The 13391-nt window shown below is 42.3% G+C and overlaps 1 protein-coding gene across 4 annotated transcripts in view; it reads left to right on the plus strand.

The window, feature by feature from the left end:
* The window catches only part of SH3KBP1 (SH3 domain containing kinase binding protein 1), a 585247-nt gene extending 572088 nt beyond the window's left edge, over positions 1-13159 (plus strand). For 3 of the 4 annotated variants that reach the window (XM_073565873.1, XM_073565875.1, XM_073565876.1), the window contains 5 exons: positions 3400-3509; positions 4011-4136; positions 7872-8125; positions 11721-11784; positions 12808-13159. In XM_073565873.1, coding sequence (XP_073421974.1) covers positions 3400-3509; positions 4011-4136; positions 7872-8125; positions 11721-11784; positions 12808-12849 — 596 coding nt within the window. In that variant the 3' untranslated portion in view covers positions 12850-13159. The remainder of the gene's footprint in view (positions 1-3399; positions 3510-4010; positions 4137-7871; positions 8126-11720; positions 11785-12807) is intronic. The other variant, XM_073565874.1, reaches the window with a different exon arrangement.
* The last annotated feature ends 232 nt before the right edge of the window (positions 13160-13391 follow it).

The raw sequence follows: 13391 nt of genomic DNA on the forward strand, positions 1-13391 counted from the left end.
AATTTGCAACCTGGAGCAAATTACCGCTGTCTGTGGCCGGGCGCATCAACTTGATTAAAATGATGTTACTTCCCAAACTTAGCTACTCCCTTCAGCACAGTGCTGTAATGGTACCCAAGTCCTTTTTTGTGAATCTTAATTCCCAGGTCACATCTTTTATATGGGGGAAAACCAGACCCAAACTTAAATTGTCCACTCTTCAGAGGCCTAAAATGGGAGGTGGGGCGGCGCTACCAGATTTCTTCCTATATTATTTGGCTGGACAGGCTAAAGCCCTAAGTAAATGGATGCCGGGTAATTATCTCCCTAATTCTGAAAGTCACTTGCTTCACGCTGCAAGAACTGATTGCCCACTGGGTTTCCTGGAGTTGGAGAGGCCTAGTGTCCCTCGTTTACTGCCCCTGCTCCGTGTGGCACGATTAGTATGGAGGCAAATTAAGAAAGTGATTGGATATAGGGACATCATAGCTGAAATGCCCCTGTGGAAAAATGCCTATTTTCCGGTATTACTAAGTAACCCGTCCACTGATTTTTGGACTCAACATAATGTCTCCTTGATAGGAGACTTGTATGATCATGGGACCTTAATGTCTTTCGAGCAGATACAGGCTAAACATGATGTCCCGAGATCTCAATTTTTCCGCTATTTACAACTAAGATCTGCTCTTCAGTCGCACATAAGGAGCATAGGTGTGGGCTGTGCCATTTCGGCCCTACCTTTGATAGGAATCCTTAAATCACAGGGTCCCCAGGGCCTTATCTCCTATTTATATACGTACATGCTGTCAGTGGGAGCAGAATCTGCCATAAGCTCTGTTAAAGGGAAGTGGGACTCATCCCTAATACGCAGGGAGAGGAGTGGGAAGAGATCCTGGAGTCTCCGATCGGAGTATCACCATCTATTAATAATAGAATGATACAGTTGTATATAATAAACCAATCATATTTGACTCCGACACGACTTTTTAAGATGGGTCGATTCCAATCATCAGAATGCTTGCGATGTCACTCACCAGATGCAGACTTTATTCACATGATATGGCAATGTCCCATTACCCTACAGTACTGGAAAGAGGTGACGCTATTTTTGTTATCACTGGTGCAAGCTCCTGTCCCTCTTGAACCACTGGTCTGCTTGTTTGGGGTATGGGAGGAGGAGGTTTGGGGTCACCATGTTGGGATTTTTCTACGTGAAACGCTGTTTATGGCACGGAACGTATTGGCACTACGGTGGATGGGTAATTCATGTCCCTCCCTTAGAACCTGGATTGACTTGGTAAATACGATTGTTCCATACGAGCGCACATTATATCAGAACAGGGGATGCCTGGGCAAATTTGAAAAGATCTGGGAGAAGTGGAATTCTTCTCATCTTACTTTGTAGAATGGAGACATTGCATGTGAGACAATATAGTGCAAGATAGTAGGCTGCGAATTAGTAAATAGTTGACGTAGTTGTAGTTTAGTTTAGGAACTTATAATCTAAACGACAAAATAAAGGCCTGTGAGATATGATTGATGTACATGCTCATAATGTATAGCCTGTTGGTCATTGTATATGCTTGGGGGATTATGCATATATTACCCGTATATTAATACAAGTGTTCAATTTTTGTTTAGTATTTAACAAAAAGACAGTAATGTGTATGCTCTGTACAATGTTCATAACCACAAGCAAATATTTTTGTTTGTACATTACATCCTTTTCTTGTTTCGAAGTTTAATAAACGAATTTAAAAAAATATATATATACTAGCTGAAGAGCCCGGCGCTGCCCGGGCATAGTAACTAACTGTGGTTAGTTATAGAAAATTATCCTCCATCCCATAGTCCCGTGCCCATATACCCATCATACATATCCACGATCCCATAGGCCCGTGCCCATATACCCATCATACATATCCTCCATCCCATAGTCGAGTGCCGATATACCCATCACACATCCTCCATCCCATAGTCCCATACCCATCTACCCATCATACATATTCGTCATCACATAGTCGAGTGCCCATATACCCATCACACATTCTTCATCTCATAGTCCCATGCCCATATACCCATCATACTTATCCTCCATCCCATAGTCCCGTGCCCATATACCCATTATACATATCCTCCATCCTATAGTCCAGTGCCCATATACCCATCACACATCCTCCATCCCATAGTCCTGTGCCCATATACATATCCGCCATCCCATAGTCCCATGCCCATATACCCGTCAAACATATCCTCTATCCTATAGTCCAGTGCCCATATACCCATCACACATCCTCCATCCTATAGTCCCATGCCCATATACCCACCATACATATCCTCCATCCCATAGTCCGGTGCCCATATACTCATCACACATCCTCCATTCCATAGTCAACCATTATGACATCATAATGAGCGGCGGCAGGGCTTGCAACCTTTGATGACATCAGCGTCGCCATGGCAACCATTGTGACATCATATTGAGGGGCGGGGCTTGATACACACACACTCCTTCCCCAGTATGCAAATTAGGGGCATTGTGACATCACAATGAGGGGCGGGGCTTGACGCGCACACACTTTTTCCCCCAGTATGTAGATAGGGGCAAAATTGTTTGGTGAATTGGAACGCGCGGGGTTAAAATTTCGTCTCACAACATAGCTTAGGACGCTCTCGGGGTCCAGACGTGTGACTGTGCCAAATTTTGTGGCTGTAGCTGCGACTGTGCGGATGCCTATCCCGGACATACACACACACACACACATACATACACACATACATACACACTTTGAGCTTTATATATTAGATTAGAATTTTTGGTTTGCTCTACTGTACATATTAATGAATGCGCTCGTGCAGTAATAAACCCTTTAATAATGTTTTAAAATATAGCATCAACCAAGGGTATGAAATTCTATCAATTTTAAGGGTTATTCCTATCTTCAAAGACAGATATAATTCTAAAGTGCTTGTAAAAACCAGCAACTTTCTAATTTACTATAATTTACACACACATATTCTCCCCCCACACACTCTTCCTCCTTCTGACATCATTTCCTTTTCTGCAGCATTTTTGTCAGCACATCCGCAGCAAATCTGCAAACCTTTTTACACCTGCGGTTTTGCTGCGGATTTGACTGACTCAATGGAAGTCAATGGGTGCAGAATCTATGCAGATCCTCAAAATGAATTGACAGGCTGCGGAAAATAAAACGATGCAAATAAGGACGGAAATTTCTGCAGCATGTGCACAATGCGTGGAGAAAATGCTGCGGAAACGCAACAAATCCACAACGAGTGCACATTGCCTTAGGCAAACATAACTAGCGGATTGCCAGATGTAGTGGATGTAGAGATTTAACCTAATTGATAGGTTTGTTGCCTACCTAGATGTTGCCATATCTGTATTTTATATTTTAGATGTTGAAGGCTTTGATTCCCTTGTGTCAACTGGAGAGAAACTTAGTCATCCTACTGCTTCAAGGCCTAAATCCAGCGGGAGACGTCCACCTTCCCAATCTCTGACATCGGTATGTATGTGCCAGAGTTCTTATTCAAAAATTACTAAACGACTAGGGACAGCCTATAGTTTAATGATTATTAGTACTCTACAGAATAGGAGAGCTGCAGTGATACACCTTACGCTACCCTTAAACATTCTTCTAATTATCCTGCTTGTCCTATTTATAAGGCAAACAGTAGGCACTCTCCTGAACCAAGCAGGTCAATGTATAAATGGCTGTAGTTTTCAACTAATGTAACTTCTTCTCATGAGTAAAGATGCCTTAATGCTGTGAAAATAAGAAGGAAGATGGAGATGAAGGAAACTCAAATGGTCCCAAGGGCTAGACTATTATAAAAAAGCGCAACACAGCACTTAGTGTTGTTCTCTAGTCCATTCATTTTCACTAAAGAGTCTCTTTATAGCTGCACTCGTAAGAATGGAGATGGCTGTCCTATTACACATCTTCTTGTCATGTAGGAAAAATTGTTACCTTCAGTGTACTTTTATTCTCTACGTTCTTTTGTAGTCCTCCCTTTCTAGTCCTGATTTCTTTGACTCTCCAAGTCCAGAAGATGACAAGGATGATATCAATCACCTGTCACAGAGAACTATAGACACATCCAAGAAAGCCCCACGTAGTCTTACATCACAAGTAAGTAAGGAGAGCGTGCGCTGTGTTGTGGATCAATACAATTAGGATTGGGAGGGTTAGAAGTAAATCTCTGATATGCCGTACTAGAACATACTGTATCTGGGTACATGGTTATATGGGGGATCTTACTACGGAGGAAAGGTGTAGATGATCCATGCTTATAGGGGAGTTTAGCAATATATCTGTCTACTATGGCTACTACCCTATTTCCTTTTGTGCTGATGGTCCCTAGGGTGTATTTTCTTCCCTTATAAAACCTAAATAAGTAGTTGTGGGAAAAAAAAATTCTAGAACATTTTTACCAGTTTATCATAGATTGTTCCCTTTAAGGTATTGTACAATTTGACACAGTAGTCACCCATACATAGAATAGATAATAATCTGCTGATTTAAAAATTCCAAAAAAATTCATAGGACCCTAGTCTAACTGCCATATTGTTAGTCCATGGCTGCCAGACCGGAGCCCAGTGACCCTCCTTCTGCCTGCTGCTATTCACAGCGCTTCTTCTGATTCATAGGCGTGGCTCACTATCATTGTTCTGGTGCAACGCACACATGACATGCTGGACGATCAGAACAGGCATCAGAAATTCTGGCAGTTAAAAGGAGGTTCACAGGGCTCCGGTGACCAGTGACTACTGAAGTGGCTTTTGAACAAGGATATCGCAAATCTTTTTGATCATCTCTACTGCAGATTGCTTTAGGTCCCACTACTGTGATTACCACAATCCCAAAATATGGGCTCTAAAGTGCCCTTTTGAATAGAGTGATGACTGAACAATGTGCAGCACCAATCCTTTCATTGTCTGTGGGACTCTGGCAGACCCATAGAAATTGAATAGTGCAGCAATAAAATGCTCTTAAAGTGTCTTATAGACACCTCTCCATTACTGAGCCGTGGGCTTGATGTCACCAGAAATTACAAAGGTGATATCAACCCCACAAATATTACTCCACTTTCCACCACTACAGGGCAAATGGGAAGAGCTGGGCCAAGCGCCAGAATTGGTGCATAAAATAGATGTGCCTTTTATGGGCTGCTGCGGTTGCTATTTTTAGGCTGGAGGGGTCAATATCCATGACCCCTTACCAGCCTGAGAATACCAGCCCCCAGCTGTCAGCTTTAGCTTGCCTGGTTGTCAAAAAACGAGGGGACCCCACACTGTTTAAGTTATTTGTTTAAATAATTTAAAAAAAACAGCGTGGGAACCACTGTATCCTTGATAACCGGCCTTGCTGACAGCTGAGGGTTGTGCCCCAAGCTGTCAGTTTTGCCTGGCTGGTTATAGAAAATATAGGGGAACACACGCCGGATTTTTATTTATTTATCGCGCAGGCAGAGGGTGATGAATACTCTCATCAGCCGCCACCTGCTCTTACTGGTATTAGTGGCAGCAGGTGTAGGCTGATGGGAGTAATAGTCCCATCAGCCACCAACTGCTGTCTCGGTTATCAGTTGAATATAACTCTCATCATTCTCCCCTGCTCGCACTGTTCGCCGTCAGAACAGGGAAGAATGATGAGAGCCGTCTTCAGCACCTAACACCGGGGAACAGTGCTAACTGTACCGCTGCTTAGGCGGCGGTGTGTGTCACACTGATGACATCCCTGTTATGACTGGGTCACCGAGGAGGAGAGCAAGCCCAAACTAAGCCACAGAAAACCAGAGAGGTTGGTAACTGAGCGGATTGCAGACCCCTGATCCTATCCACACAACTAGCAGTAGCCGTGGAGAGTGCCTATGATGATCCTAGACGCCTCGGCACAGCCGGAGAGCTAACTAAGCCTAAAGCAAGAAAGGGGAAATCTAAACTGCCCCAGAGCAGACCCCAAAGGAATAGATAGCCCCCAAACATATATTATCAGTGAGACAAGATGAAAACACAAACGCAGGTAGGAAAATAGACTGAGCAAACGATGGGGTCCACACTGACTAGACAGGACAGGAAAGGAAATACACTGTCTGCAATCACGCAAAAAACCCTGCAAAAAGGTCCAACACGTCTGATGCAAAAATACTGAAGTCGCACGACTTTGCCAACTATATCAGCACTCTGGTATATTCTGAAAGCAGAGCAAAAAGAGGCCAATCTAATAAGGGACAAAAGCAAACTGGCACAAGCAGTAACATATGGATGGTGATTCAGTACAGCCCCAGCCGGAGCTGGCTGACCCACACACAACTGAAATAGACAAAACCAGATCAAATGTGAACAGAATAGCAAAAGAACACTTAGCTGAGCATGCAGGGACTGAGCTGGAAACTAAGACCTCAGGAGGCAGGAAAAAATCACCAGCAGGGATAGAGGGAGTCGACTGTCTTAAATCCAGTCTGAAACCCCAGATCTCCAATCGTCGTACTCATTATCAGGTGGCAAGCCTCTGTTAATCAGATTAGCTCCAGTAACCACCAGAGGGAGCCCAGAAAGAGAACTCGCAACCCCTCTGTCAACCTGACCAGCTCCACCACCTTCAGCAGTAACCAGAGGTAGGCCAGAAAGCGAATTCACAACACATCCCCGTGTGTCATCTGTATGCCCGTGTGCAATACGTTTTGCTGCCTGTGCTGCTGGTAAAAAAAACCTGACATATCAGCAAGTTTTGCTCACGAACACACGGTCCTGCTTGTGTAAGTGTCTTCGGTGTGTGTGAAAACTGTCACCACACTTACCAGACACACTGACATCTGAAAGTGCTAAGTTGGGACAACCCCTTCAAAGGGATTATCCTACAAACAATAAGTGATTATTATATGATGATTCAGGGTCAAACTGCTGGGAGTCCCACCGATCCTGAGGACTGTATTTCACATGTGAATGGAGCATTAGGGCTTGTGGACAACCGCTCTGTTGACTGCCTATGAGACAGTAGGCCGCACTTACTGCTGTTCCACAAACCCATAGAAATGAATGGAATAGTGGTCACATGCTGTAGTTCACTACCGCTGCACATGGCAGAAATAAGACCCCTGTTCTTGCAATTGATGGAGGTTCCAATGAACAGACCCCCAGTAATCTTACATTTATCACCTAACGAACAGATAGCTTGTGCTACATTAGCCAAGTCAGTTCTGTAACATCTGTGATGGTCACTGTATACATTATAATATTGAATGAAAGCTTTTTTTTGTGGGTGTTTTTTCCTATTTAATCAGAGATTTGACTGACGCCGAGCTGTAATTGTGTCTGCACTTTTCTCAACATCTTTCAATAATGAAAGACTAGCTAATAGCACACATATTACGGCCGTATTTATACAATGATTTACCAGCATGTGGGAGAAATTTCTTTATGATTACTACGTGTCCTTATAATAATAATAATAATAATCAAGAAATGAGAAGAAGAATAGCGGATGCCACTCACCAGTAAAATTCACCTTTTATTTCCACAATTAAAACATGTTTGTCAGGAGAATGGGAGCGGGAGTGCATGAGATGACGGCCGTTACGCACAACCACAACAAAATATGTTTTAGTTATGGAAATAAAAGGTGAATTTTACCGGTGAGTGGCATCCGCTATTCTTCTTCTCATTTCTGGATTCTGATTGTTGGTCTTATTGGAGATGCACCCGGATTTCTTTGGACTGATAGCCGCTAATAAGTGAATACTTGTAAGTTGCATACACCTGTGTGGAGAACCCAGGTTTCTTGCTGTGCGGATTGTGTTCTGTTGATGTGGATAATAGTAATAAACTGAATATCTACATAAAATTATTATTTCCTGTCTTTTAGGTACCAGACAACAGAGCTGCATTGCCCCCGAAACCAGGAGGCTTGATTTCAAGTGTTAGTTTCTCACACGGCGCTCCTGGAGCCCCATCAGCATTTCACTCTGTCACCTCAAGTAGTCACAGGTCAAACTCTCCGTCCTTTGGTAGCTCCGATGCAAGACATAAAGTTGAACATGGCCAGTCATCACTAGAAGAGCTGCAGGCACAGGTCAAGGAGCTTCGAAGCATCATTGAGACAATGAAGGACCAGCAAAAGTAAGCTTTATTATGCGAGATGCCAGCAACCGAGAATTTAAGGACTTGCTCTGATTTATTATTTTTGTGTAAAGTTTCAAATATGTCATGGATGGCTTTGTATAATGTGCAAACCAAACTAATGGCTTCCATGTCAGACATAGCCACCCAAGTTCACAAGATGGAAACCACTGCTTCTCAGGGCTCATAAAAGAGGTTTCCTGGAGGTTCTTATCTAACTGGTTTTCCTGATGAAATAAGCTCTTAAAATGTCATGATACATTGTATTATTTATGTAGTATTGTTTATTTCATCGCCTTAATAATTAATGCATACTATGTTTTCTCTGACAGTGAAGTCAGTCGGAGCTTATTTTCATCATATGAGTGCTAAGAGACGCGGCAATTGTCAGTCAGTGATTTTCTTCTGGCTAAAATAAGACTCTGCAACAAACAAAAAACAAATCTGCAATTATGTTCCAAAATGTCAATTTATCAGAGAATAGGAAGTAATTAACAAAAGCTATTCTCCCTCATCTAACAGTCTGTAATAGTCTCTAATCGATGTTATAAGACTTCATCCAGCACATAAGCAGTTAATTTACGTATACGTTCAGAAAATGGGCTGACCTTCTTTTCTTTAGATGGATCTAAAGGTACAGTGTGCAAATGTACACCCATATACTGTACCTGGCCCATTTACTATTAGCTTCCAGAATTAAAAGAAATGTGTTGGGATGCTGTTTTTGATAAGACAGAATAAAGCTTCAGACTGTCTGACTACATGACTATACTTTTGTGTTTTTTACAATTAGTACATCTCAGTTTGCAAGTTGCGTGAATATATCCATCTTTCTGCTGCACGTATATAGTGAGATCCTCTGGGCATCTATACCATTGGGACAGTGCCCCTAGACAGAAGAGAAAAAGAGAGAATTAGACCTTGTACAGTACAAGGTCTAGAAAAGGGCTCCCCAACCTGTGGCTCGCGGTCCTATGATGTGTGGCTCGCGGCTGTGTGTCAACTTGTTGCATTAGCACCATGATTAACAAACAGATATGAAGAGCAGGTCTCTAGTTTCCGACCTTGTTGAGTAGCCCCATACAGGAGAGCAGATCTAGATGCACATATACTGACTTCAAGAGGTTGTCCACTACTACGCTGAATGTTTGCCCTCTTTAAAAGAAAAACACCTATATTCACCTCCTGTGCCGGCACCATTCCAGCGGTTTCAGCACACGCGCTCCCAGAGCTCTCGTGAGGTTATGTCATGTCACAAGAGCCATGCGCCCAATCAGTGCTGTCATTACTTGCCTTGCCTTTAGACGTATAAGTAATCAAGAGGAAGTGAGCGGTCAGCCGCAGCTCTCAGTTTCTTCTCATTACTTATACTTCCGAAGGAGAGGAAAGTGATGCCGGCACTGATTGGGCGCACAGGTTACGTGGCATAACAACTGCATGGGAGCCCCAGAACTTGAGTGATGATACCACTGGAACACAGCCTGCACAGGAGCTAAGTATAGGTGTTTTTAATAGAGGCAAACATTCAGAGGAGGAGGGGTTGTCCTAGTAGTGGACAACCCCTTTAAGAATTGGAGAGATAAATTAAGTCTGGTAAACTGGAGATAAGATGATACTGCTAGATATAGGGTTGTTTGAAGCTAGATGCAATAGTGTGGTAGGAGTGCCTGATTTAAGAATAAAAAATGGGGGTGAGGTGGGAACCCCTGAATGTAAGTGTACTGCCTATGTGTGATTTCTGTGGGGAATTTTTATCTGTTATTATACAAGTAATGGGGCCTCTGAGTGTAGCTACTGTGGGTTGGGAGCGGGATCTGTATGTCACTAGTGGGGGGTCCTCAATGTAACTCACGACCCTCTCCCAGAGCTGAATATGATTCTAAAGGTAAGAAAGGTTGGGGAACACTGGTCTAGAATAACTCAGACCTGAGAACAGAGGGGGATAGATTTCTTGATAGTAGTGACTGCAGACGTCACTGTGGTGGAGCTTAACCATTTGGGACAGACTAGGTCTTTCTTGATATTGAATCGTATAGAAGCAAGAAGTAAAAATGAACCAAAATACAAAAAATATTAAAAATATATATATCTTTATTAATACATGAACACTCAATATGATTAAAAAAAATTACAATAAATTATCAAAGTTAGCCATAAGATGGCGCCACATATCAGTATATAGTAAGGCAATGCATAGCCTGAAGGTAAAAACCGAACAATATATAAAAAAGTGGATAAACAATGTGAATTATGATTTATTATAATCTATATGATCTGTAGCTCTATTTGCCAACAATGGGTAGCAGCAAAGTAGTTCATAATTTAAATGGGTGGATAGTGGAACACAAACTTCTTTATATTCAGTGCCATATTAAACACGAGAAAAGGATGGAGTAAAAAGAAATATAGTAGAGTGGAGTCACTTGGCTTATGTGATGTTGTGTCTGAAGCAGGTCGCAAAGTCACTGAACATATCACCAGACCGGCAATAAGGTGCCTGGTGTATCGGGCATAGTAGAGAAGGTGCTAGGTGTAACACATGTAACTGTGGCACATCAGGGACTGACCGAGGTGTGAATATAGTGGAGGCACATAAATATACCGCTGCCTGGTTTAGTTGATTCTCGCTTGCTTGAGTCTCTGGAGATGTATACTGCTTCGCATCTCCTCCTCGGGATCCAGTTCAGTCACCATTAGTGGGGAATCCTTTTGTGGACTGTCACTGCCATGTCTCATCAAAACCTGCCCCCTTGGGTATTTGGCCTATTTCACACTTCCGTTTTTGACCATCAGTCAAAATCCGCCGTTTTTGCAAAAAAACGGATCCCCCATTTTTTTTGGCGGATCCGTTTTTCTCCACATTGATTTGTATTACCGTTGGATCCGTTTTTTTGCGGATCCGTCAATTTTTTTTGCGTCCGCCGAAATGCCTGGACGGACCGTGTAACGTTTTTTGTGCTGCAGGATCCGCATTTTTAAAGTGCGCATGCCCGGAGGAATGAAGTCAGGCGGAAATTTAACACTGAAATCATTTCTGGCGGACAGAAAAATTCTCTCTCTCTCTCTCATCTTGCGATTGGGTGAGATCAGTTTTCAGATCCTCTCCAGACTAGTCTTGTAATATTGCTTGATACATAAGCAATAAATTGATAGGCTCTATGCTTAAAAATATGTAGGACCAGGATTATTAAGTTGGTCGATGTGGAACCCAGGATGGTGTGTCCACATCATCATCTGACTGTTTTGTATATAGTTGCTTCTATGCAAATGAGCATTTGTCATCTGAAGATTTGTTGTTTTTCTGGTGAACATTTATTTCTGTGTCCAATATAAGTAACAGGTAGTTGCATAGTGATATAGGGAGCGGCATTTTATTGTCAGCCTATCTAATATGACATATTCAGAATATGCAAAGAAGACTGTGAAATAAATCATCTATGGAGCACATATAATCTCAGGTCTCGTCACAGGTTACCCCGAGCAGTATTTGGTTGTCACTTTAATTTTTTTTTTTATTGCTATTTAAACCATATTTTAGTATACATGAGTTTGCCCCAGAAGATTAAACTCCATTATTCTTGTATTTTCATTTTAGAAAAGAAATAAAGCAATTACTGTCTGAGCTGGATGAGGAAAAGAAGATTCGTCTACGATTACAGGTATGCAATGTTTGACATGAAGCCCTTCCTAAATAGTAGTTTGGAAATTTATGCTGTAGTTGTGCTATGACAACAGGCTCCGGTGAGGTGATAAAAATCTGAAATTATCAGTGCCCTGTTAGTAGTACATCAAACATAGACTTCCTCATTAAAATGGTGTAAAGAAAATTGAGTTGTCTTTTTTCCTTCATTTGACTGCTGATAGGTGGGACAACATCCCAGGGGACTTTTAGTAATCGATAGCAGTCTCAGGACCAAGACACTCACCAAGATCCTCACCAATCTGCAGGCAATTAAAGGAACAAACAAATAACATTTTTCAGAAAACGTTTACTTACTTTTTAATAAATCTCTGCCATTATATCATTGGTTTCCTAGACTTTGGAAAAGGAATTTGGTGCGTGGGTAAAAAAAACACTTCTTCTGTAATACCTGTTAACATAAGTATCTATCTTTGGAATGTATTGCATTATTTTTTGTAACCAGCAGAGTATGACCCTTGTACAAATGGAACACTTCCCAAATACCAGCAGCGTTTTACACTTATATCAGCAGAGAAATCATCTTCTATCAGCGGAGTATGCCCTTTATAATGGCAGAGCATGCTCCTTGTCTTAAAGGCCATTACACTTGCACCAACAGAGCTTTCCCCTTGTTGTAAAGAGTAGTTCCTTTTGTACCCTAAGAAATCTCCCCTTTGTACCAGTGGAGCGTGCCCCTTGTGCCAGCAGTGTGTGCCACATGTGCCAACAGGTCGTGCCCCATATGCCTACAGGTCGTGCCCCATGTGGCAGCTGAATGTGCCCCTTGTTCCAGCTAACAGTGCCCCTTTTGCTAGCAGAGCGTTCTCCTTGTGCCAGAAGTGCATTGCCCTTATGCCTGCTGAGCGTTCCACTTGCGCCGGCTGAGAGTGTCCCTTGCGCCGGCTGAGAGTGTCCCTTGCGCTGGCTGAGTGTGCCCTCTATAGAAGAAACAGTTGTTGCTCTAAACATTATCTAAATCCTAGCTCCATTTTTATTCCAGATGGATGTGAATGAAATTAAGAAATCTCTACAATCCAAATGAGATCAATGAATATGTCGTACCCCACATCAGAAGTCCTAGAATCATGAACTTTTCTTCCCATCGAGGCCAAAATACTTTTGGTGCCAAATGATCTAAAATTTGCCTCAAACGCGACAAGCACAACAGCAGTTCACCCTACCAAGGACACCCTGGTGACATTTCCTACTGCTCACCCACGTGGATATCGGTGGACTCGACGTTGTGCTCAAGTGTTCCTCCTCAAAACTGCGCATGAAGGAAACTCAGGCAGTTTTACTTCAGAGTGGTACTTTTTTATGATATTTTTCCATGAATAAAGAGTATTTCCAATTGTCTGTTTACAAGCTTTATAATTTTATGGTTGTTTTTTTTTCCTTTTTTATTACGTCTTTTATCTCGGATTTTCTGAAATATCTGTGCAGCTGAGTAACCCTTTCTTGTCCTTTCTGTTACCTTCTGAGATATACTGTATGGGCTTGGATCTCTGACTGTGACTGGAAACGTACATATGCAAAGTACTGTTCATACAATGTGATAAAACGCTTTGCTTTTCACTGTACTTT

This window comes from Dendrobates tinctorius, unplaced genomic scaffold (assembly GCF_039654945.1).
Source record: "Dendrobates tinctorius isolate UK_male_01 unplaced genomic scaffold, ASM3965494v1 ptg000016l, whole genome shotgun sequence".
In the NCBI taxonomy this organism is placed as follows: Eukaryota; Metazoa; Chordata; class Amphibia; order Anura; family Dendrobatidae; genus Dendrobates; species Dendrobates tinctorius.